Source organism: Dipodomys merriami, unplaced genomic scaffold (assembly GCF_024711535.1).
Source record: "Dipodomys merriami isolate MVZ:Mamm:240054 unplaced genomic scaffold, mDipMer1.0.p SCAF_3, whole genome shotgun sequence".
NCBI classification, from domain to species: domain Eukaryota; kingdom Metazoa; phylum Chordata; class Mammalia; order Rodentia; family Heteromyidae; genus Dipodomys; species Dipodomys merriami.
Genome location: NW_027204492.1, coordinates 99333339 through 99361294, shown reverse-complemented (window position 1 = coordinate 99361294; position 27956 = coordinate 99333339). Strand labels below are relative to the sequence as shown.

Genomic DNA, 27956 nt, shown 5'->3' with positions numbered 1-27956 from the left:
GCCATTGGCAACCCACATCTCAGCACTTTGGAGGGCTGTTCTCCAAAGAACAACTTGGAACACTGGTTATAAATACCCCAAGCACATATTTTTTGTTTCTTTCTCAAAATGTAAAGTAAATGTTCAAAATGTAAGTCTCTTGAAGAACCACTGAAAAAATAAGAAAACTTGGCATTATAATTCATTAGCTTAATTTCAGAAATTTTAATGTTGCTTTTTACCTCATGAGTATGAAATTGCTCTTTCACTTCTTCTACATCATTTGAAATTCCTCCTTGAGCTTGCAGTGCATCCTCTGCAGAAAGAAGCCATGAGAGTACTTCTTCTAAAGCTGTTTGGTAGCTGTCCAGGCTTACTTCAGTCTCTGTCAATGAACTGCCAAATGACTTGTCTTCAGGAGCTTCCAAATGCTGAACAATAAAACAAATTGGGTGTTATACAATTAGTGTCATAGCAGACTGTTCCAGTACATTAAATGATAAATCAAATGAAATATTTAAAATGCTAGAAATGCCCACATGCATTATCAGAGACATGAACAGCAGACACAGAATAGTGGCCCTGCATTTTAACATCTTCACAAAGACACAAAACAAATTCTCAAATGACAGTTAAAAGCTAGAATCTATACCAAATTAACATTTTATTAATGTTCTTCTAGATTGCTATAGGGTAAAACACTATATTGTCTCATTAGCAGAATTTTATATGCTATGTAATCTCATACATAGGTTACTTTCTCAGTTCATATTTACAATCCTTTACGTATGCATTATTGAATTTAAATTTACATATTCTTTCAATGGCTTTTAAGAAAATGTTTTTTTCCCAAGAGGGCATAATTAATAAAATATTTCCCAAAACTTTATAGATCACTGAAGTTATCAGTGAGAAAATAAGTGTGTGGGTAGATAGAGTGATGATAAATTTAAAAAAAAGAATACCTTGAAGGCATGTCTTAATTTTCTAACAATATAATCACTGGAATAAATTAAACATGTATTGCCAGAAGTGAATTAAATGAATCTCCAGATGTTTTCTTAAGAGAAGTAAAATATGTATTGCTCTCTACCCAATTTAATTAACAGGTGAGAACTCAGAGTTTTCTTAGACATTTTGGTAGGACTGTAAAAACAAGAACAATAAAAGATGCAAGACATCCATAACTCTAAAAAGAAGCTGCAGGCTATGTATGCAAAAAATTGCTAAAAGGTTATCACAAAACTAATCTCATAAACCTTAATCTACTATCTAGCTCAAAGGTATATTAGAAGAAGCAAGGCCTTTACTTGAAGAAACATTGTGAAAGGATTCCTTTGCAGAGTAGTCTATAACACTCATTTTCAACCTCTAAACTTCCATGTGTTGGCAGATTCACCTTCTCTACAACCAGTACTATCAAGTGACGGGAGAAATACTTGAGGATAATCTACATGCTGCTGCTTCAGTGTTAGGGCAATTATCAAGGAAAAACATTGAATAATTAAGGAAGTCTACATTAAGTTTCGTTGTGTCAAGGGAACCGACGGTAAACTTCTGGACTTCAGAATTCCTGAAGACCATATTCAAAGGGGATTTGATACAGAATGAGGGACACAGACAAACTTGAAATAGATTTAAGCAGAGCAAAATTATTGCAGTAATATTGAGTCCCACTATGTACCCAAAATATTACAAGCAAACACTGGATCCTAACAGACATGGTTTTGCAAAGGAAACAAAAGGGCAGAATGGATAAATGAAAAGTTAAAAGATTTCATGATCTTGCTTAGAGAAAACTCAGTTTTTAATAGCTCTCCATTGTGACTGCCTTATTTCCAATCTAACAGAATAATGTGCTATAACTCACTGATCTAATAGCACTAACTTAATTTTTCTCATCTGATAATTTTGCTCAATCTGATCTTAAAATATTAATGCTGTCAAATTTTTAACTATTACATTCTTTTAGATGACAAAACACAGGGAGAATTTTTAGTGTGATCTTTTCATCAAGTGATATACACCTCTGCTGTTTACAAAGAGCTGGCAAAACTATGCTATCTTGATAAATGAAAATCCACTTCTTCAAATATGTCAGACAGGACCTAAGTATCTGAGAGGGCTGTTCACGTAAAAACCAAAGTGAAGACAATTTCTACAGGTCTTCAGGATTTGATCAAGTTTCATTGAATATCTTGTTTCTGTATTTCAGCATACCTATAAATAACATGCATCATTTTAAGAACTAAGAAAAGTTTCAAAAAGGTAACCTGAGAGATATACATAGGTAAAAGCCCAACTTTGTATTCTGCAACATGTTCACTCATTTGGCTCAGAACTCACCTGTGTTTCTTTACCCACAGTTATCATTTTGAAATCTTATTTAAGTTCCTCTTTATAGTTGGTTCTCATAAGTGAAGTCCAAGAGAAACAAAGTATTAACATGAAGAAAGAACATAGGTACACAATGTGTGTCTCTATCTTATGTTGTCAATTAACAGGAGTACAGAGTTCTGGTAAATTTAATATATATATGAAATATAAAAAGATTTCAACTATAATTGATTAAATGAATACACCAGGAGATCTAGGTGATTATACTTTTCATTATACATACAGGAAAAAAAAGCAATTCTAATGAATTTTGATGACCAAGAAACCTTATCATACCCTTTATTACTTGTTCCACAATCCTGACTTAGTCAATGATTTATGTTAAAATTATTGACACAGAAAGAAATGTTAGAGCAGCTCACAGTTCCTTTTCGATTTCAGTTTTACCTTATCGAAAAGCTGAAAGGGAAATGAATTGGTAGAAAATAAACTTATCAAGTGAAACTTATCAAGTAAGACAAATATGATGCATATTTCCACATAATGGTAAGAACAAAAATATATGCAACTTGCTTTCCCTCATTTGTAGTAGACAGAATGTACCTATAAATCTATAAGTAAAAATGTTGAGAGGTATGCAAGTTGTTACAAATGAACTAACTGAAGCATATTAGACTCTGTGAAGAGCTCAAATAACATAATATTTTATAAAGACTAGACCACAGCTCAACAAAATCAGCACCAGGAAAAGGATACATACAAAGGGGAGGGGGTGAGGTCAAGGGGAGAAAGGTTGACGAATGAAAGGGGCAAGGGAGAAACTATTGCAACCAAGAATTGTATATACCAAAAAATTAAGAAAAGTAAGGAAAGGAGAGGTGAGACTATTGAATGGGTAATAATAATCAAGATGCAATATATTCATAAACTGTTTTCTCAAATGGCACCTCCTTTGTACAACTACTAAAAGATAATTTTAAAACATTACAAAAGGGAAGATATATGCAACTAATAGAAAGGTCATGCAGATTCTATAATCTGGTGATTTTGCATAGAGTAAACATTCATATTTCCATTCACAACTTTTTTGTACAATATAAAAATGAACAATAAAATCTGTGCTAGTTCTTTGTTTACAATTTTATTTATTCAGTATAATGCTAAAAGAAAATCAGATTGTGACAGGTTATGAAAGAGACCATGGGACAAATTATTTTATGTTAATAAATTTGACATACTTTTTCTTACTCTATGATCAAATGATTCTTTGTTTCATTTTTTAACTGGGATCCACAAATTATATAGCCAGCCCTGCATATATGTAAAAATCCAGATCTGAACATTGTGCTTTCCATAGGCTGTAGGTGAGAAGAGATGGGAGATTTATTACGTGCATTAAAATGTAGTTGTTAATCACAGGGGTATTAGAGGCAAAGAGTTGGTGCTTGAATCTTGACTCTGAAGTCCTGTGACTATAGGGAAATTATTTAACATGACAAAAGTCTTGGTTCACTCATATATAAAATTATAATAACACTAACTTCAAAAATAAGATTATGCTAAGACCCCCAAAACTCATAAGAACAAACATCAATTATTTTTGTCAGCTTTGTGAAATCAAAACCTCAATCTGGAACCTATTTACGGGTTCTGACAAAATTATTAAAAATATAATGTTCATGTGATCTTCTCCAACTGATGAAATATTCAAGATATTATTTAAGTGACAAAATACTGTACTCTACCATTAGGCCAATTGAATTAAAATATTAAACACTGGATGATATATTTATATTTAAATCAGCTTAATTTTTAGGGAACAAATTAAAAGCATATCATACATATAGGCATTGAAAGTATAATCTAAAGCTCTTAAATTATAAGTCTTAGTGGATTTTTCTAAGGACATTCATATAAGGCGAAACATTGTAAAGAAGTCTACTTAAAGCTAAATTTTATTAAGGGTAAACTTCATAAAATTATATACACATTTAGTTATTAATAACTATAAATTAAACTAGACATATCATATCCTGTTATATATTCATATAGATGCATGTACAATAAGGTATAATATGATAAAAGTTTCTTCTGTGCCATGAATAAGTCTTTGTGCAGATAACTGGTTTTCATTTCAGTGGGTTGTGACTAGAAATATTTTAAATTTAACAATTATTTTTAAAAATATCAGTCAACACTCCTAATAAGTTCTATTTTAATCTTAATTTCAATTTGACATACAATATATATATATATGTCTAAATACATATTAATGTATATTTGTTCTTGGTCAAGATTAGCTTTTTGTGGAGTTCATGAAATGCAACTGGAAATGATTTCCAATGAAACAGAACTCAGAAAGGATGAAATTTTCTTGAATTGCACCATTGCATATTTTCAATAAACTATTAGAATTAAAAGAGTGCTTTTAATAAAACATCTCTTACAGAAGATCTGGAAATATAAGAATTTAGAGAAGGCTATATTTCCTATTTCAGCATGCCCAAATATACTTTTATCATCACAGAATTTCATATCTAAGCTTGTGACTAGTTTCTATATGCCCTTGCATCAAAGCAAGTTTTCTAGGAATCCTGAGCTTTGATTTTTGCAGATCTCTGCACAAATGGGGGGAGGAAAGAGATAGAGGAACAACAACAATGGAGTAGAACAATGTTCAATGAGAAATGTACCTTACTCATGTAAATGTAACTTCTCTGTATAGCAACTTTACAATAAAATAATATTTAAAAAAGATTGAAACCAATAATTTTCTAAATAGAGATACCAGTATCACAAACAGGAACTCTTTTTTTCCTGATGCTTTAACCCTATCTTTATTAGCATAGATTATGGTTTTCTACATTACAATGGGCAAATAATAATGAGAAAAGCATAATAATGGATAGATGATGTAATTCCCATTTTATTATTGTGAAAATACCGTACAGAGGGGTTACAATTACATGAGCAAGGAATGAGTACATTTCTTATCAAACATTGTTGCCTCCTCCTTTGTTTCCCCTTCCCATCCTTCCCATCTTCCACCCCCACCCCCACCCCCCAGCCAAAGTTGTAAAGTTCGTTTTTCGACATAACGACTTGTACATCTCATTGATGCAATGGGTCCACCTGTATCCCTATTTAAACAATTTGTTTTTCCCTTCCCCTCTACAAATTATACCAACATCAAATACAATGAAAGCAGGGGCTATACCATAGGGGAGGGACATACAAAGCAACAAGGAAATCATCTTATAAATATGTTAGAAACAATAGCAAGAAAGAAAAAAAACATTTGAGTCCTTATCATGGGGTTCATTTCGCATAACATCAACTTATCTGACCATTTCTGCTTGTCTTAAACAGAACTCCCATGTTCCTGGACTAGAAGAATTAACATCATGAAAATGGCAATACTTCCCAAGGCTATCTACAAATTCAATGCCATACCTATCAATATTCCAACCTCATTCTTCAAGGAAATAGAAGAGTCAATCCAAAAATTCATATGGAACAATAAAAGACCCCGAATAGCAAAAATGATCCTTAACAGAAAGAACAGTGCTGGAGAAATATCAATACCAAATTTCAAACTCTACTACAAAGCCATAATAATCAAAACATCTTGGTATTGGCACAAGAACAAACCTCAGGACCAATGGAATAGAATCGAAAACCCAGAAATGAACTCAGAGACCTATAGCCATCTAATCTTCGATAAGGGAGGTGAAAAAATTCTCATTGTTTTAAAAATCAGCGAACCTAAAATTTATGCAATGTTATCCATACACACATTTTGAGTGTTTAATTGCTGTCCTCTTGTGTGACAAAGGAGGAGGTATTGCCACCAATATTCTTTGAGAATATCAGTCACACATAAAGGAGAAGGAATGAATAACTCCCCATTTTAGTAACACATTGTCCAAAATAACCTCAGGAAATGCATTTTTAGTGACAACTTCTAGCCATAAAAAATATCCAGTATTATTTTCATTGCATCTCAATAAAATATAAAGCCATATCCTTGACTCCATACATAAACATTTAAAAAAATCCCAGTTTACTATATGTCTTATTTTAGGTAAGTTATTCAAAATCTGTCTCTATTTCTTCATCTGCAAAATAAGGATTATAAAGCTATATGTCCATAGGATTGCTGCAAAGACTGTGCGAGACAATGAATATATAATGGTGGGTTCATTCTTAATTTTAAGAAATGATATGCAATATCTGAATTTAGGCATCCAACGTTCACTGAAAGGGTAAACAATTTTTATTAGGAAGCAGTAGGATGAGCCATGAGTTTTTTGGGGAGCTTAATTTTGGCAATTCAAACAGAAGTAAGTCATCAACTGAGTACATACACATATGAAACCAGTAATCCAGCAAACCCAAAAAAGCAACTCAAAAGATAGCTGAATGTTTCCAGAAAGCCTAAGATTTCATGGAATAGTTTTATAGTACTAATGAAATTCCGTACTGCAGCCAAGAATTGGCAAGTTTCACAAATTCAGCCTTAAAATGAGATATGAGATTTAACCTGGATAAAACAGTGTTCTTGTTTTTGAATATATAAATGTATGAAATATATTTGATTTTTTCATTCTTAGTTCATTTAAACATGTCATACTTCTTTTTATAGAATCTAAGTCAATGCATGAATGATGAATTTTTGGTGTGTTCTATAATCTTTTTATCCCTTACTGAAAGATTATTTCTGAGCTAAAGGATTACAGAGGGATAACCAAGTGGCTCTTTTACTAAATAACAGAAGTGCAGTACAGGGGAACCAGGAATTAGTATCTGGAAATATTCTTGCCACAGTTCCACTGCATTTCCTCAGAGATGGAACATGTAAACCAGGGTATTATTCAAAGTACGAAAAATGATTACAGAGGTGATTTATGAGAAATTAATCCATCATGCAACACTGTACATGACATTCAATCTATGATGTCATTAAGAAGGTAATTTTTAATATTGCTTGGGCCTGAAATTCAGTTTGAAGTTAAGGCCTAATGAGGATTTAGGAAAAGAAAAAACAATATGGCTTGCTGTTACACTATTAAAACAACAATCACAACAACTACAAGATATATAATAGCAAGCACAATATCAGAACAGATGCCATTATCTATTGGGATTTTAGTATTGGTGAATTTGATAACCATTTAATGTGCATTATATCATTGTTGGTTTTAATTCTTTTTTCTGCAATACATCAGGAAATGAGGAAATGAGAATAGAAATGAGGAGAATGAGGAAATGAGAATAGAAAAGTAACTTGCCAAAGGTCACAGAATAATTGTTCTAGGTTTGAAGCCAAATTGTTTAGCTCACAAAATACAAGTCTTTATCCTAATTTGACAAATCTATTTTATTGAATAAAGTGAATTTAAAATATGTAAAATACCATTATAAAATATCCTAATAAAATTCACCAAAATTGTAAATATACATATATGTAAATGTATATACATTTTTGTCAATTCTACAAAATCCAAATAAGTAATTTTCAAACTGCTAAGAAAATATGTAAACTCTATTATATTGATGAATAAGAAATCAAGTACATTTTTCAAAATTATGCTTGCTAGTCACAGACACTGATACTATATTGAAGAAAGGCTAACAAAAAGACATAGACACTTCATTACTAAAACAGAGGAACCTGAGCAAGAATAAAGCTAACGCTTTCTAAAGGAAGACATAGCCAAGTTTACTACTCAAACAAGATCCTCTATTAGTACAAGAACACTTGTTTTTTTTAAAAAATGATTTATTTAATGATTTTTTAAAAATGTGGTGCCAAGGAATTTATGTCAGGGTCTCATGCACGGTAGGCAAACACTCTTCCACTAAACCCCATCCCAGCCATTGTGTCATGTATTTTTTACCAAGTCTAAGCCAAAGAAACAGTCTTGAAGGCTACTTTTTTTTTCTTTTGGATATGGGGTTTGAACTCTGGGACTAATGCTCTCTCTCTACTCTTCAGCTCAAGGCTATCACTCTACCACACTGCCACTTCCGGGTTTCTGAGTGGTTGATGGGAAATAAGAGACTCAGGGACTTTCCTGCCAGGGCTGCCTTTGAACTATCATCCTCAGATCTCAGCCTTCTGAGTAGCTAAGATTACAGGCATGAGCTACTGGCACCTGGCTTTAGGACTACTTTTATGTATTAACTGTATGCACTTTGTATTTTTAGAACTTACCATCTCTGTCAGTTGCATACATAGTAAGGCCAATAAACTTTCTTTCAAAACCCATTAAGTTAATTTTCCCATTCCCCATTAAAACCTCAACCTTTTCTTATTCTTCAGGCATACCAGAAGCCACTCTGGAGTATGCATGCATATACTGGATTACAGTCCTTTTATTTGTATATTCCTGACTAAAAATTTCTTTACTGCATATTAATTCTCATATTCTAGTGTCAAAATATGAAATATTTTTATCTTATTAAATTAACACTTTACAATAAATATATGTTTCTTAGAGCACCATAGATTCTTAACAAAATTTATTAGGTGGTGATGAATGATTCCCAGTTTAGGAATATAATCAGATCCATTCTATGAAAGTGTTATTATCCTGCTGCTAAAATCAGATAAAGATGACCCAAAAATATAGACCAATTTCCTGATAAACATAAATCCCAAACTTCTCAGTAAAATACTCACAAACTGAATTCAACAATACATTAAAAAGCTTACACCATTAGCCCAGCACTGGTGGCTTACTTCTATAATACTAGCTACTCAAGAAACTGAGATCTGAGGATTGTGCTTCAAAGCCAACCAAGACAGGAAAGTCCTAGACTCTTATCTCCAATTATCTACCACAAAACTGAAAGTGGAGGTGGCTAAGGTGATAGAGCACTAGCCTTGAGCATAAAAGCTTAGGGACAGAGGCCAGGCCCTTAGTTCAAGCTCCAAAACTAAAAAGATTACACTCACGACCTAGTTGGTTTCATTAGAGGGATTCAAGGATGATTCAACACAAACAAATCATATATAACATAAAAGAATAGAAGATAAAAATCACATGATAATCTCAATAGATGAAGAAAATACTTCTGATCAGATTCAGAATTGCTTCATAATAAAGGCCTTGAGAATGGGCTGGGAAGTTGACTCAGTGGTAGAGTGCTTGCCTTGCATGCATGAGGCCCTGGGTTTGATTCCTCAGCACCACATAAGCAGAAAAAGCCAGAAGTGGCACTGTGGCTCAAGTGGTAGAGTGCCTTGAGCTGAAGAGCTAAGGTTCAGAGCCCAGGCAGAGTTCAGCTCCCATGACCATAAATAAATAAATAAATAAATAAAGGCTTTGAGAAATTAGAAATAAAGGGAACATACTTAAGCATAGTAAATCCTATATGTGGTAAGCTTACAAACAACATCATGATAAATAGGGAAATACTGAAAATATTTTCACTAAAATCAGGAATCAGGTAAGGGTGTGTACTTTTCCCATTCCTATTCAATTTAGTGACAGAAATTTAGCTAGCTCAATAAAGAAAACCAAAGAAAAGAAAAGAAAAGAAAAGAAAAGATAAAATAAATAGGAAAGGACAAAGTCAAATTATCCCTATTTGCAAATGAAATAATCCTGTTATAAAGATCCTAAAGATTCCTCCAAAAGCTATTAGATCAGATAAATACTTTTGCCAAAGCAACAGGATATAAAATCAGCACACAAAAATTAGTAGTCTTATATGAAGAAATGCTCAAAATCTCCGGCCATAAAATAATGCAAATCAAAACAACTTTGAGAGTATAACTCACCCCAGTCAGAATGGCTCTAATCAAGAAAACTAATAACAATAGATGCTGGAAGGGATGTGGCCAAAAGGGAATGCTATGGTATATACAGTTATCTGAATTAAGGAAGGGAAGAGGAACAACACAATGGTGAGACAAAGGACATGGAGGGGAATCAATGCAACAGCAATATTCACATGACAATATGTTAGAAATGATCTGTACAACTTGTGGGGAGGGGTTTGGCCAGAGGGAAAATAGGAGAAAATAAAGGAAAAGATAACAACTTTGACAAGAAATGTACTTATTACTTTACTTATGTAACTGTAGCCCCTATGTACATCCCCATGACAATAAAAAAATCTAATGCTCTTAAAAAAAGAAAAAAGGAAAAAAAAAGTAGTCATTTATGTACCAATAATAAAATGCTGAGGAAAAAATCACTAAAACAATTCTATTCACAAGAGCCTCAAAATTAATATTTAGGAATAAATCTTAGTAAGGAGGTGAAAGACCTCTGTAGTAAAAGCTCTGAAACACTGAAGTAAAATTAGAAAATACAACAAGAACATGGAAAATGTTCCTATGATCATGGATGGGCTGAATTAATAATGTGAAAAGTGCTTCAGTACCAAGATCAATCATGAGATGCAATCTCCACAAAAATTCACAATTCAATGTCATTTTTCACAGAAATAGAAAAAGCAATTCTAAAATTCATTTAGAAATAAAAAATGAAGCCAAAGCAATCCTGAGTGAAAAGAGCAAAGCTTCAAATTATGCTACAGAACTATAGTAACAAAAACAGTTCAGTAATTTCTTTGTACACATTAACTCAGACAATCACCATAATGATTCTAGAAATGGGTCTGTTTCTATGATAAAGGAACTGAAATCACATCTATTATGGACACTGGGAAAAATGGGTCCTCAATAAATTTAAATGATTTCTTCTCATCATGAAAACATAAGAGTATCATGAGATTTGTACAGTACAGAAAAGAAAAATAGACACAATAGCTATATACACTTCTTGGTGTATTTCAATCATTATAATGTCAATATTTGAGTGTTGGGTTTTTTTAAACAGTAACTTTACATTAATGTAGTGACACCATATTTAGGAAGACAAAACATTTCTAAAAATGTATTTTCCTCAATCCAAAAGCCTAATGTAAAAATAACGTCTTATTTAATCATTCACTTATAAAGTCATTCATATTTTTTAAAAGAATTCAGTATTAAATTGCTTCAGACAAATGATATTCACTTAGCAAAATACATGGAATATGTATAATTAATGCAAACCAATTGTTATCTACTTACATAATATCCCTCCAAAATGACTTTTGTCTCTAAAGTTTGCTATAACCTAAACAAAGCATTCAATAGTGTATTATGAAGGAAACTGATTATTATGCATTTCATGTGACCACTTAAAAAAGCTTGCTTTATTTCCCAAATTATATTTTATAATGTGTTACTTATGCTTTATTTATTGAACATGTCTATATTTAAAAATCAGAAATAAAAGAATGGAATCTCAATGATATACAAATTTATTTTTCTATTATGTCTAGCATCTTTACTTCATATTTCAGTGGGAAACCATATTATTCCCAATATATATTCCAATTTCCATAGAGCTTTACTATAATGGGCCAGACAAAAAGCTTCAACTTTGCTAACCACTACAGGTCAATTATATTTATTTAGTCCTGTCATTGTACATTGTAACACAAAAGCAACCACCAATAATTCATAAATGAATAAACATGGATGGTTTCCAGTAAAGCTTTACTTATAAAACACAGGTTCCATTTTGACCCTCATGTTAGCATTTGCATTCTGTTGAACATGTAATTTAATTACTTCTCACATTCAATCTAATTCTGCAGAGACTCAAAAGTATTTCATTATTGATTATCATATTTCTCTCTAACTTTTCCCTTCACAAATGATCCTAGTGGATCACATTCCTCTAAAACCTCTCCTGCCCCACCTCATCTCTGTAAATAATTATGTTGGAATGGCATCAGAGCATAAAAAATCAGTGTGTGTAATCAAAGATCTTAATATCTGTCACACATGTGAGTTAGATAATACTAATCAAATTCAGATTTTAGAATGTCCCAATAGCATATGCTTTGTCAAGTTACTCTCAGATTTCTAGTATACAAATGAGAATAGACAAGCTGGTACTAAATTATGGTTCTTGTAAAGATTTAGGTCAAAAAACAGAGGTTTTGAATCTGTAGCATCAACCTTTCCCACTGAAACTTCATAACATTATTTTCATGCCTCATCAGTTGTATTTAGCATAACAGAGAATAGAGAAATTAGAAGTAACAACATCTAAGAGGAGTTTGGTTCAATTAGATTTTAGGTTATAAAATTTTTCATATGAACTAAGACAATTTTTGGTAAACAGATAAATTCCCTCAAAGCAAATATTTAAATCAAACTTCCGTAAAATATAACAGTCATCTGGATCATACCTTTCACATATATTAGTACATTATGTGAGTTTTATCTAGAATTTTAAATATACTTTTGTATCCTTTCCTCAGTCCCACAATGATGGTGTAGTAAAAACTTTAGAAAAACCTCAGGTGTAATGAAGGCAAGCCCCATAGGAGTTGAGGATTAGCTTATCTTGCTCAGCATCTGGCATGTAGAGACTTGTTGAAAGCAATAATGAATCATATATCACAATGTTTCTTACTTTGTGTTAATATGACATTTGATTAAGGGAAATATGTCCATTAAATCATCTTTTCCTACTTGAGCAGAGAAGAGAAATAATATATTGTATTTATTGCAAATGTTCCTTTATTCAGTGAGCTGTTTATTTCTACATTCTTTTCAGCGAAAGACATTCTCTGGTTAAGAACTTCAGAGCTTGCCATTTCTAACAGATAATGTGATCAAATTTTAGGAAGATTTCATTATAGGCTACAAATGATGTTCTCTGCCTTAAGGAAAATAAATACAAGTCCTTTAATTTGTTGGTGAAGGTACATATGAAGAAGGCCTATGTAGTTACAGTTTGCTTATTGCTGAAGGGAATAAGAAACTTTAATCTTTTTCATGTACATCTAATAGGAGTATCCATGCTCCAGGGTGGAAATCTTGAGACCCCATAGATAAGGATTTTAATCTATAGTGCAGACAATGTAAATGATGTACAAAACCTCATGGAATTGGATAGTGATAAATGTATGAAACATTTGATGAGTTTCTATCTCTTGTAAAATTTCTTATCACACTCTGTAGTAAAAGACTCAAAGGTTATTTGGACTAAGAACTAGGAGGAATCACTACAGAATCATGACATAAAAATGAAAAGATATTATGGGGAGAAAAAGAGGGAGTAGAGTCAAGAGTAGGAAAACAGAAGAAAGCTGCAAAGGAGACTGACAGAAAATGTTTAAAATGGGATATATTATGCTGAGCTCCAGTGGCTCACACCTGTAATCCTTGCTACTCAGGAGGTTGAGATATAAGGATGCTTGTTTGAAGGCAGCCAGGGCAGGAAAGTCTATGAGTATGTTATCTGTAATAAACCAGAAAACCAGAAGTGGAGCTGTGGCCCACGGGGTAGAGTGCCAGCTTTGAGCTAAAAGCTCAGAGTCAGCACCCAGGCCCTGAGTTTCACACACAAAAAAGTCATATATATCAGCTTATATACCTAATAGAAAGTAGTGCATGTAGAAGTCCCGAAAATCTGTCTCTTGCTTCAACAATTTATGAATGGAACTATCCTTGGGAATTTTGAGCACCAAATCTCTCTAGTCACAAGCTCTGAATCTTATCTTCTTGTTGTCTGTTGCTTCTAAAACCGGTGTGTGTGTGTGTGTGTGTGTGTGTGAGAGAGAGAGAGAGAGAGAGAGAGAGAGAGAGAGAGAGAGAGAGAGAGAGAGAGAGAGAGAGAGAGAGAGAGAGAGAGAGAGAGAGAGAGAGAGAGAGAGAGAGATTACCTCTGTATGGATCAAAGACTATGACTTTTAAAATTCACCAGAATTACTCCACTGAGGGGGAGGCTGCCATGAATCACCTAGTCAATTTGTATCTGCAGACCTTGTACACATTCCTCTCTCTAGGCTACAATTGCAATCATGATTATGTATCTCTGGAGGTTGTGTGGTACTTCTCTGAGATGGCTGCTGAGAAGGGTAAGGGTGGCCAATGACTCCCTAAGATACAGAAGCAGCTTGGAAGCTGTGCTTCTCTAGACCCTTGGACTAGCAGAAGCCTTCTCAAGAGGAGTGGAGTAAAACTCTAGAAGCCATAGAAAATGTCCTGGCCCTAAAGGATACTTGAATCAAACCATTTTTGATCTTCATCCCTGGCTTTCTGTCTCACAGACCCCCATCTCTGTGACTTCCTGGAGAACTACTTCCTGGATGAACCGACCTCAGGACCAATGGAATAGAATTGAAAACCCAGAAATTAACCTACAGCCCTATAGCCATCTAATCTTTGATAAGGGAGCTAAAAAAATAGAATGGAAGAAAGACAGCCTCTTCAGTAAATGGTGCTGGCAAAATTGGTTAACTACATGTAGAAAACTAAAGCTAGAACCTTATATATCACCCTGCACTAAAATACTTTATTCTTATAACAAGATAGACAACAAAATGCTTAAAAGTAAAGCTTCACCATACTTTCAGAATGTAGTCTAGTAAGCCAATTCTTTATTCCTTATTTTTGTAATCTTTGAAATTTTCTTGTAAATTAATAGCTCATTTATTTTTAAATTTATTTTATAGCCATGTGCTGGTACCTCAGGCCTTTAAATCTAGCTAGTTAAGAAACTTAGATGTGAGGATCCCAGTTCAAAACTACTTGGGACAGAAAAGTCCCTGAGACTGTTATCTCAGATTTCCCACCAAGAAGCTAGAAGTGGAGATGTGGCTCAAATGGTAGAGCAAGAGACTAGTGAAAAAACAAACCAGAATATAAAGTCTTGAGTGAGTCCAATCCCCAGTACCAGCACACAAAAAATACCATTATATAGTGGCTTTATTTTACTTTGTGTTGGAAAACAATAAAATTGTTTTCACACTCATACATTAAAACAATATGGTAAACTTTGGATATTAAAATATGACAGCATTTGAAACTTTTAGCATATAGCTATCAGTACCAGTACACAAAAAATACCATTATATAGTGGCTTTATTTTACTTTGTGCTGGGAAAACAATAAAATTGTTGTTACATTCATAAATTAAAACAATATGGTAAACTTTGGATATTAAAGTATGACAGCATTTGAAACTTTTAACATATAGCTATCTTCATGCAAATTAAACAGAAAAGGAAAGGAAGGCATGGATTTGGCCAGATTAGTGTAAACTATAATCAGGAAAAGGAAATTCATTTACAGTGGAAGAGTAATAGTCACAAGTATTCTGAAAATCTTGTGATTTATAAATTTTGAGACAGAACAATCTGACCTATAACGCTTTTCAGATAATCAAATTGGGCCTAGGCCTGAAGGTACACACATGACATTTGTTTGAAAGGATTGTGATTGCCTTGTAAACTTCTTTCATTCTATTAACATGGGTTGTTCCATTATACTTGGCCAACATTGCTTATTTCTTCCACTATCCTAGAAAAACCATAAACTGCCAATTATCATGGGAGCAGTTTATCAGAGTATAGATTATCTGAGGTCTTATTTCTCTTCTACTGGCCTTTTCACAGCTCATTAGCACATCAATAAGAAAGTTAAGGCTAAGGAAAGAAAGAAAGGCTGCAGGAAATTCTAAACAAATAAATTTGCTCCTTGTCAGCAGCAGATCTAACAAAGCATTTGAAAGTGCTAAAAAAAAAAAATTAACCAAAATGTGATGTTCAAAGATATATGATGACAATTTGCATTGACTGATTTATTTTCTCTATTTTGTTTTATAAGTACTGACTAAATTGACTGGTGTATTTTGCATCCTACAGAACTCAAAGCCCCTTTTCATTTAATCTTTAGAGAGATCACATGCCAATAAGTAGTATATAATACTCATTGCCAATACATTGACCACTTTTTCAATGTGAAGACAGGCAATCAAACACCAGTATCCACAAGAAAAATTTATGATGTGAAATAGTATATCTGTGAGGAAAGAGTTTGTACCATAAATGAGATCAACTAGAAAGTTTTTGTTTAATATACTTTCCATGTATTTGATGCAAACAGCACAATGATACACAAATACTCTCTCTCTCTCTCTCTCTCATACACACAAATCTTTGCTTTGAAAAGAAATAAGAAAATCAGTTATAAAATAAAATAAGTTATTTTTTATCCATTACTCAGAAATAATGCAACTTAAATAGGAAATCAACAATGTGGCGTATCCGTTAATAGTTTGCTTTTAATATAGCATGTAAGATATTCCTCACCAATTGCAAATGTGTATTTTTCTACCTAGAAGCAATTTTATTATGAGAATTTCAAATAGATAATTTGGCAGAAAATTGTTTTATAACTGGAGATTTGCCAGATAGAAGAACAACGATCAGAACTGACATTCAACACATCCTACCATTATACCTAGTAGAATTTACATGTAATATTTCCTACCTTATTTATTTTTTACAAAAAACTATTTAACTAATGCAATTGTGTTCTTTTGCTTATTAAAATTAGTGTTTACTCAATAATTATTTATCAAGAAATTATGAAGAGCCAGACACTCTCCTAGGTAATGGTGATAATGACCATATAGAAAACAGACAAAAAATTGATGTTTTTATGAAGGTAATTATATTGTATAAAGCATATTGGAGCAAATGAATATGAAAATCAGAAGGTGGTAAATGTTACAGAGAAATACAAAGTAAAGCATGGAATAGAAATTGCCAGTAAAGAACATAATGGGGATTTAATTAGGATAGTTAGGGAAAATATCATTGAAAAAGTTTTTTAAAGAGTAGATAATAGGTAAGATAGCCATATGAATAAATGGAGTTAATGTATTCTAGGCAGAGACATAAAATAGACCTCTTTCACTGTAGTGAACTGGTTACATTTGGACTTATAAAACCATATAACTGCATTTAATTCTGAATGAGTGGCAAACCATTGGACAGTTTTCAGCAGAAGAGTTGTGAGATATGACTTATTGTGTAAGAGGACCATCTAGCAGAATAAATGGATTGTAGCTAAAGCAAGAGCTAATGCAGGAAGGCCAGTTTAAAAGTCACCCTAGTAATTCAGAGCAGAGATGATGGTAGGAACAAAGAAAATGATGAGAAATGATCATGTCATTAATAAAGAGCATGTATTATAGACTTGGTATGCATAGTTTTCTGATCAAAACATGGAATGTGAGAAAGATAGAAACGTTGATGCCAGTGTGAAAGGATACATTTGAAAGGATACATTTAACATTAACAGAAATATAAAGAACTGTTGATGAAGCTGACTTGGTGATTAATCTGTTCACTTTTGAAGAGGTCATATTTGAACTAACCAGAAGTGTTTAGCTTGGCTCTATGTCAAAGATTAGAATTTAGAGTGACATTGTTCAAGATGCGTAATCTGACTTGTTGAACTGAAACTCCTTTATATAACTAAAAATATACCATTCATAATGAAATAGAAAGACTTGGAAAAACTTATTAAGTGAAGTAAGCCAAACCCAAAGAAACAAAGGTTTCATGGTTTCCCTCATTCATTGTAACTAGGAAGTGCCTATAAATCTACAAGTAAAGTTTACACCGGATGTCAAAAGACAAAAAACATTATACTTGGACATGACAAATTATACAGGACTATAAACACTCACATAGTGAGACCAAAGGAATATATTCTTAGGCGTGGATCACAAAGGCTCAAAAGATATGGGCAAATGCTCATATTAAATGTTTATTGATATGAACTACAAGAAATGGAAACAAGAGTTTTATGTTATTTTGCTTCTTGTTTATTTCCGTTCTCCTTTGTCATTGTTTTGCTTTATGTAATTTTTGTCTGTACTTTTTGTATGTAAATTAATCTGTTTTGGGGGAAGTATGGGGAAGCACAGAAATGGTGGGATCAAAGGGTGAACAAATACAGCAGTGATGTTCAGTAGATACTATGTTAAAAATGAACTTTAGAATTCACTGGGGGGAGCGGTTGGAAGGGAAAAATGGAGAAAATGAGGAAAGAGGTGACACTGTTCAAAAAGAATTGTACTCATTACCTGACTTACGTAACTGTAACCCCTCTGTATATTACCTTTATAATAACAATAAAGAATTTTAATGAAGATTAGAATTTACTGGACAATTCTGATTTGAGGTAAACATTTGAGATGCATCAATCTATCAATGGTAGTTGATGGGAATTATTAAGAAAATTAATGAAAAAACTGAACCTTGTTTACTAGGAATATGTGTTGATGGGGGAGAATCTGTAAATGAGACCAACCAGCTGCCAGAGAAATAAGAGTGTAAGAGGAATGAATGTTACTTTACAATGGTAAAAGGAGAAAGTGAATGCATGTCTCAAAAACCTTTTTAAATTTTGTTATGTTTTTTAGGTAGTGAATACAAAGGACTTCAAATACTAATTTGTATATTGGCAATAATGAATGAGAGCTAAATATTATTTATTTTTGTTGTCAAGGTGATGTACAGAGGAGTTACAGTTACATAAGTAAGGTAATAAGTACATTTCTTGTCAAACTTGTTACCCCTTCCCTCATTTTTCTCCCTCTTTCCTTCCCCCATCACTCCCCCCAAGTTGTACAGATCATTTCCAACATATTGTCTTGTGAGTATCAGTGTTCAGAGCTAAATATTAAAAGAGAAAATTATGTGCCCTTTATCATCCCATTCAACATATTTCACTTCTATATTTATTATATTTGCAGCTAAAACATTTAAAAACTGAATGATATTATATGGCACCAAACATACTATAACAGGGTAGCATAATGAAGAGAAAATATTGGCTCTGAAACCAAATATCTAGATTCAAATTCCTTCTTATATCACTGTGCCTAGTGTTCTTATCTGAATACTGGGATAATAAATCATGCTTCTTGTGTCAGTAGAAGAAATTCAATGTATTTTTTACATATGTGTTGTGCTAAAAGGCCTCAATCACAGAATTGTTCTCCAAAAATCCATTCAATTAAAGCAGTTCAATCAATGTCTTATATATTTAATTGACAGTAGGAAAATGACGACGTACTATCTGTTCATGTGTAATGAATTATGCATTAATCACTGCAATATACAACTCTAAATACAAAAAAGGATAAAGAACCTCCTGTTGGAGAAATTACTCTCCAGTGCAAGAACTAGAGAGAGGGCTGGGAAGGTGGCTCAGTGGTTAAAGCGCTTGCCTTGCATGCCTGAGGCCCTGGGTTCGATTCCTCAGCACCACATAAGCAAAAAAGAAAAAAGCCGGAAGTGGCGCTGTGGCTCAAGTGGTAGAGCGCTAGCTTTGAGCTGAAGAGCTGAGGGACAGTGCCCAGGCCCAGAGTTCAGGCCCCATGACCGGACCCAAAAAAAAAAAAAAAAAAAAAAGAACTAGAGAGATCCACAAGAAGAAATGGGAACACAGAACAGGAGAAACAGATGTTACTCAAGAAGTAGGATTTTATTAGAAATCATGTGCAAAATTACAAGGTATTTTAGGATGTTTGCTAGACATGAAGAGAAAATACATTAAATTTTTGGATAATTATCAAGCAGTAAGTAGCACGTGTCCAAAGGAAAAATGTACCTAAGTCAATACTGATTGTGTGTATGTGTGTATGTGTGTGCATGTAGATGTGGATGTGTGTAAACAGTGTTAGAAAATATAAAAGTCAATATAGATAAAGAATATAAGTTTCTGTGTAATACATGAATTGAAGCTAGGAAAGGACATTATACACAACATAAAACAGAAATGTTTTTCATAATAATTTTGGAATTAAAACATTTTATATTTAGATTTTATAGAATATATTTTATAAAGTAGAAAAATCTACTGAAAACCATAGAAGTACAAAAAGCAATATAAATTCCTACCCCTACATTACTGAAACCAAACAAAAGCTACATAGCTTTCTGCCCAAGGAAATATATGCAATTAGAAGCCAAGACTATGAACTAACATAACTATACATTTGTTTAAAAACGTTTCTTGATTTTAAGACCATTCCTTACATAAATCCAGAAGTATTATTTTGAAAATTCTATTTGCTCCTAAACCGTCTCTCATCTTTTAAAACCTAGATTATACATCACCTAGCCAAGTCCTGAGTTGCATAATCCATTCCCCAATTTTACTTCATTAACACACAAATAAGACCTTCTCAAGCTAACATTTTTCTATGGAGTTGGTATAATAAAGTTAACACTGCCTTATCATAAGTTTATCCATTGGCCATTTTAGGAAGTTGATAGTGGATTTATAAAAATATTGAATATGATATCTTTAAAAGCTCAATGTGGAGGTAGTGTAGAGAATGGTCTATGAAAAGGTCGCAGCAGGAAGACCACTTAGAAGATCAGTGAAACACTATAGATGCCAGTCGGTTCCTGCACATGGTGAACAGTCCATGTAAATCAAAACTACATCAAAATTCTGGTTTTGTTTCCATACGAATGATTATCATAAAAACATATAAAAGGAACTCTGTTGATGCTGAGAATATTAATTAGTTCTGCTACTATAGAAATCTGTATGGAGATTCCTGAAAAATTTAAAATAGAAGCCTGTATAAGCCAGTTATAACACTTATGGGTTTATACACAAATGTCTTAAAATTATCTTATGACAATCATTCTCAATTATTTATTTATTTATTTATTTATTTATTTATCTTTTCCAGCACTATTCACAATTGCCAAGTGATGGAGTCTGCCTCTATGCGCACAAATAGATGTTTAAAGGTGTTAAGATGTATAAAGATGTTTAAGATGTTAAAGAATGGAAGACGGAATTTCAGCCATAACAAAGAATGAAAATATGTTATTTGCAGGAAAATATGTGGGACTGGGGATCATTATCCTAAGTGAAATAAATCAGTCTCAACAAGGAAGGAATCACATTTTTTCTTCTATGTGGAAGAGAGAGAAAGGAGTATAAATAGACTATTAGTAGAGAGAGTAGACAAGAAAAGGCAATATAAGGAATAATGGTCGAAGTAGATAATAGGTATATATAAATGTCATAATGAAATCTATTACTTTGTGCAAAGGATACACATAATAAAAAGAAAAAAAGGTGTTGAATGAATATGAATGAACTGATGTCTGAGTACTTCAACAAGATAACTGGAAGAGGGAAAATGAAAGACATAAAATATTTATGCTTACAATCTATTGGACTTGCTGACCCTAAATACATGAGAAAGAAGGCTATTATGAAAAATTACTTCTAAGTATTCTGCTTTGACAATGGATTTTAAAAAAGAAGCATCAGCCAGGTGCCGGTAGCTGATGCCTATAATCCTAGCTACTCAGGAGTCTGAGATATGAGGATTGTGGTTCAAAGCCAGCCCATGCAGGAAATGCCATGAGATTCATTTCCAATTAACCATCAGAAAACTGGAAGTGGCATTGTGGCTCAAGTGGTAGAGTGATCGCCTTGAGCTGAACAGCACAGGGACAGCACCCAGGCCCAGAGTTCAAGCCCCACAACCAGGAAAGAAAAGAAAAAAAAGAAGCATCAAAAAACAAGGTAAAATGTGAGGTGCTGATGGCTCATGTTTATAAACCTAGTTGCTTAGGCAGCTGAGATCAGATGATCATAGTTCAAAGCCAGTTTGGGCACAAAAGCCTATTAGACTTTTATCACCAATTAATCAGCAAAAAAAGCCAGAATTGGAGGTGGGGCTTAGGTGATGCAGTACCTAAGTGAAAAAGCCAAGCAAGATTGTAAGGCTCTGAGTTCAACACCAGTGCCAGTATCCCCATCCCACCCCCCAAAAAAGAAAAGAAGAAAAGATAGTTGTACCCATTCTTGTGTTAGTGCTTTGAGATACAGAAGAGACTTAGATTTAAAATTTTTAAGCAATACCAAATACTACATTCAAACAAATTTATTCATTGCATCGTAAGTTTCATTCTAGAATATGAGTGATAGGATATTACTATTATCTATTATGATATAGAAGCTCCTCAACTTACTATGGGGTTAAATCCCCATAAGCCCACAATAAATTGCAAATATTGTCAATTAAAACTGAATTTAACATAAGCATCCTATCAACTACCCTAGCCTAGCAACACAGTACATTGTCAAGTATTTGTTGTTTGTCCTCACAGTAGCATAACTAACTGGGTGATGCATCTCACTGATATTTTCCAACATCACCATGAGTACATATTGTGCCACATAGCATTATAATAGAAAAAAAGTCAAAATTCAGAATTTAAGAGAACATTTTTCATGGACTTCATATCCCTTTCGTACCATTCTAAAGTTGAAAAATAAGTCTACTTGAAATCCTAAGTGTGATGATTATTTCTGCTACAGAAAACATTAAGTCTAAGATACCGGACTCTCTCACATATACTTACTTAACACAGGATTTGCTATGATTTTGCATGAGCATTTTTACTTTTTCTTGCCTTTTGCTTTATTTTTCTCCTAAAGTCACATAATGGAAAATCTAATTGCATCTCAATGAGCTACATATAAATACATTTAAAAGATCTACTTTTCATCTCAGATTCTAAATGTGATCTAAAGCATTTCAGATACCTGGCCTAATTCATGTTCATTTATCTAAATAAACTGTACTTAATTTTAAAAAATCTATAACACATATTTACAAGTTCTTATATATATATCAACTTTGTGGGCCATGAATCAAGAATACTTTCTTTTACCTTGGGTTAAAAATGAAAACATCATAATACACAATGTTTTCTGCCATTTTCTAGAGAGGAAAGTCTTGCATTATTTATCTATGAGAAACTATGCTTTTTAGATGTTTAGTCTCTATATTTGGGATAAAGTGTTCCATTGCCCCTCTACATTATTCACATAGATCTGTAGAAGGTGCTAAAAACCCAGCACCAGGGGACAGAGTCCCAGTGATCTGCAAGCTTTTGTATAAATAATAGAATTCTAGCAGTGAATGTTTTAAAACAAGTGCTGCCTGATCCTTATTTTATTGTGTTTTATAAAATCAAACCAGGTTAAAATGTTCCATCTATGTCATGGTCTATACTTTCTTCCCTCTTCTGTCATCCTGCTCTCTGACAAAATTTGAATTTGAAAGATTATTTTTTAATAAAGGGAAGAGAATTCACTGAGACTTACAGGTATTCCAAAGGATTAAGCAGGAATCAATACTAATTATGATCACTAAAAATAGAATAGAATTGCTTAAATATTAATGGAAAAATGTATTTCAATGACTATGAATGTTCACAAAGTTTATATGCATGTTGTTCAGAAAAATAAACATTTATTAATTCATGGTACATATTATACATATATATGATATTTTTTTTTGCGAATACACAGCATACTATAGATCCCTACCACATTGGACCACCACAGAACACAACAAAACACTTACTTAAATCTCTTCATACCTGGGACATATCTACCCTAATTCTAGCTTTCATTCTTTAACCTACATTTCCATAAAAGAACTTCTAAAAGAACTTCTAACACTTAGATTTCTAATTTCATTTCACCAGCCTTTAATTGTATGCACTTTTTTATGAGTTCCTATCCATGTACTTCAAAAAAAACCAGATCCAGAAACCTATCTCCTATCTGTACCCTCTTCAATTATTTTACATCATATGACACCTGAATCACTTGAATTTGAACACTTTCTTCCAAGTCTTTTAAAACATCTTCGTGGCAGTACACTCTTAATTTTTTTGACCTGTTCTTAATTATCTTCTTCAGCTCTGGTTCCCTGCATATATAAATAATTCTCTCTGTGTGTATATATATTATATATATATATACATATAAACATATATGTATATATATATATCTTTGTGAAATCTCATAAATTATGTGTATATTTCCTCTTCAGTCCATACAATATATGTATATGATGGGTCTTAACTGATAGGTTGAGAATAATTCCTGATTTCCAAATACAATTACACAGCTTTACCTGATGATAGCATTGACACTTCCAAGTAAGTATGATCCTTTCTGTCCATCCTTCTTGATGCCAAAATGACTTTAGATTTAGCTCTTAAATTCCTGGGTTAAAATACATAGCCTAGTACTCAAAACCTGTCAGTTATTTCTCGTTCTTTTTGGGTAAAATGTATCCCTCTTAGCATGGTATTAAAGATCTACCATAATTTGTTCTCAGCCTTCCTTTCCTGTCCTCTGTCCATCATATACCCTGTACATTACTCACAAAATGAACTGAATCAAATTCATATAGGTATAGCTTGCTGATTTGGCTCCAAACATTGTAGTAATCCTTCTATGGGGAAATTCCTTAACATGAAGGCTTGTCATTCAGTTATATTTCTTGCAATCTGCTAAATAAGGACTTATAAAGTTAAAGTTTATACTGCTACAGGATGTTTTTTTCTTTTTTTCTTTTTCTGTCGTGAAGCCAAAACTCTGGGCTTGGACGCTGTCCTTGAGGCTCTTCAACTCTGGGCTAGTGCTCTACCACTTGAGCCACAGTGCCATTTCCAGCTTTCTGGTGGTTAATTGAAGATAAGAGTCTCACAGACTTTCCTGCCTGGGCTGGCTTTGAACAGAGATCCTCAGATCTCAGCCTCCTGAGTAGCTAGGATTACAGGTGTGAGCCACTGGCGCCCAGCTTCTTAGAAGATTCTTTTTTTGGGGGGGGGACTAATGTTTTATTTTATTTTATTGTAAAGACGCTGTACAGAGGGGTTACAGTTACATGAGTAATGTACTGAGTATATTTCTTGAGAATTGTTACTCCCTCCGTTGTTCTCCAACTATCCCTTCCCTCACCACTTCCCTCACTCCTACCCCCAACCTCCAAAGTTGTAAAGTTCATCCAATGTAGTGTCTTGTGGGTATCATTATTGCAATGGGTCCTCCAAGTGTCCTTGTTTAAGTGTTTTGTTATTCTCCTTCCCCTCCCCAAATTAGACAAATGTATGTACAAGAGGCAGGGCACCAAAAATCAAGTACAGTGACAACAGGAAATATACCATAAGGGGAAGAACTTACAAAGGAAACAAAAATTAATAATTCTTAAGTATATGTATTATACTTTCTTAATGCTACCATGCTTTAAAACAGCCAAAATAGGGCTTCTGAGTCTATAAGACATTCAAAGAGGAATCTAATCATACAAATTTTTATGAACAAAATATACTTCTTGGCTTGACCTTCCAGTATTTGACCACATTCCACATACCACATTATTATGCAAATTTAAAAGATATTACTGTGAATAAAAACTAATTTTAACAGAAAGGCCAGAAGGTATAATTTTTAAATCTTAGGTTGAAGAGTCCAAGTAGCCTAGATTCTACTTTTTTTTGATTTATGGCTTTCAGCAAGAATTAATCTCTAAATTAGGATAATTGATTGGTGGTAAACATTGCAGATACTGTCTTTGAAACTACTCTCACATGCAACTCTCAATAAGTAAGCATATAATAAATGGCAACAAAAATGTTGGAAACAATGAACAATAATGTACATGTGAGTATTGGAAAAAATAGTCTATTTTAAATTTCAAGAAAGTTAGCAAAAATAACACCTCTGGTTAAGAGGTTATAAATAATTATTTGTGAATAAACAAAGCAACAAAGCTCATTGTTTTATTTAACTAAGCATTTATGAAGGAAATATGCCAGAATTTTCTGCTGCAAGTGACATAAAAAAAGGTTGTGTAACTATAGTCTCCTCTGCTTTTGCAGTAGTGAACACTGTATTAATCTGAGCAGATTCTGTCAAGGCCAAATACATTACAGTAAACGACAAATGTGTCCTCATAAACAGCAAGGATGCATGTGGGAGATTAGCAGAATAGTGTATATAACCACATTTGCCAGGGCTTATTTAGATTTTCTTCGTTTCACACAAACTAAAGATTGCGAATATCTGTCCATCTGGATGATGGTTCTTGTTTGAAAGCAGTTTAAGAATGCATTTTATATATACATTTTTCTAATCTGGGGAGGGGAAGGGAAATAACAAAATGGTGAAACAAGGATGCAAGTTGACCCATTGGAACAATGAGATGTACAAGATACTATGTAGAAAACGAACTTTACAACTTGGGGGTGGGGAGGGAGTAGTTGGGAGGTGGGGAGGGAAGGGATGGTAGGGGAAAAACAAAGGAGGAGGTAACAATGGTCGATAGGGAATGTACTCTTTTCTTTACTCATGTAACTGTTACCCCTCTGTACAATATGTTTACAATAAAAAATTTAAAAAATATATATACATAGGTAGGCAGAAATGGTGAATATATCAGGGTCAGTAAAACCCATCCCAAGATCTTTATCTAAATCACCCCTAGATGTCTAACTCTTTCTTCTTCCCTTGCACTTTCTGAAATGGCAACTATATACTTGTCAAATGCTGTAAATAATGTGCATGTTGCCTTTGTTCAATGAATTATGTGTGCTTCATAAAGATTTCTCAATCACCAGATATCAATCAAGGCTCCAAAGTTAGTTTCTTATCCAAATTATGAATAATTTGAGCTTTTAAATTGATAACATCATGTGCATATACACACAGAATTGACCCTAAACTGAGTGCTACTGGCTCATGTCTCTAATCCAAGTTACTCAGGAAGCTGAGATTTGAGGATCACAGTCCAATGCTAGCCCAGGCAGAAAAGTCTCCATAAGACTCTTATTTACAATTAATCACCAGAAAACTAAAAATGGAGCTGTGGCTCCAAGTGGTAGAGTGCCAGCCTTGAACAAAAGAGCTCTGGGACAGCACTCAGGCCCTGAGTTCATGCCCCATGATGGACAAAATAATAATCAGGATATACTGTTTGGGGATGTTGTATGTGACTCTTCGTGCTTTATTCATAGATCACAGGAAGATAAAGCACATACTATGGAAGGTGTGTTGCAATGCTGCCTACACAAAGAGAACTGTAGTAAACCATGTAATTGCATCACCTGTATCTTTCTGATCATTCTGCCACTGTACAGTACCCTCATGCTTTGGATAGAATTGATGTTACCCTTGATTGGGTGCATATCACTGAGATTTTTCTATCCACTTTGCTACAATCATATGCTCAGGAGAGGCATGTGCTTGAAGAAAATTCAATCAGGGAGAAACTCCAAACTCTGTTTGCTATCTGCAGAGAAAAACACCTTTGAACTTTTCTGTGAACAAGGAAACAAAAGCTTCTAAGCTCGACTGAGAGAAGCCAGCCTTTATCATTATGACAAGTTATAGAGGGAAGAGTTGAGAGATTAACAGTTACACAGGCCCATCCTTGACTCTACAATAAAATTCTGTATTAAACCCATGAGGAAACACTGAACTTCTTATTTACTGACCCAATAGATTTTCTTTGAGTTCTAACCAGGTTTGAAATCAGTAACATCCTAAATGACACAGAACATAATATACTTTAATGTTCTTTATCAATGTAAGAAATCTTTAAATACTCAACAAGCATTTTACTATGTACCCATAGCAACTTCAGTGCCAAATGTGCTCATTTCAAATTTGATGCTCAATTGCTCAGTTCACCAAATCTAGTTAATTGCTGTTAGTCAAAAAAGTTTTATCATTAATGACACTAATGCTCTTAGCAATAAAATTAAGACATTTTGAAATGGTTACCTTATTCATCAAATGAAAAATTTTAGAAAGGAGGCATTATCTTATTACAACTGGGATGCAAAATGAGAATTTAATGCTTCACTTTTTTCCTAGCCTTGCTACAAATTTGGAATATTTGAAACAATTACCTCTC

At 33.3% G+C, this 27956-nt stretch overlaps 1 protein-coding gene across 9 annotated transcripts in view; it reads right to left on the bottom strand.

Moving 5' to 3' along the window:
- Positions 1-27956, bottom strand: part of Dmd (dystrophin) — a 2040854-nt gene that overhangs the window by 1432157 nt on the left and 580741 nt on the right. For all 9 annotated transcript variants that reach the window (XM_070040660.1, XM_070040663.1, XM_070040664.1 and 6 more), the window contains one exon: positions 222-410. In XM_070040660.1, coding sequence (XP_069896761.1) covers positions 222-410 — 189 coding nt within the window. The remainder of the gene's footprint in view (positions 1-221; positions 411-27956) is intronic.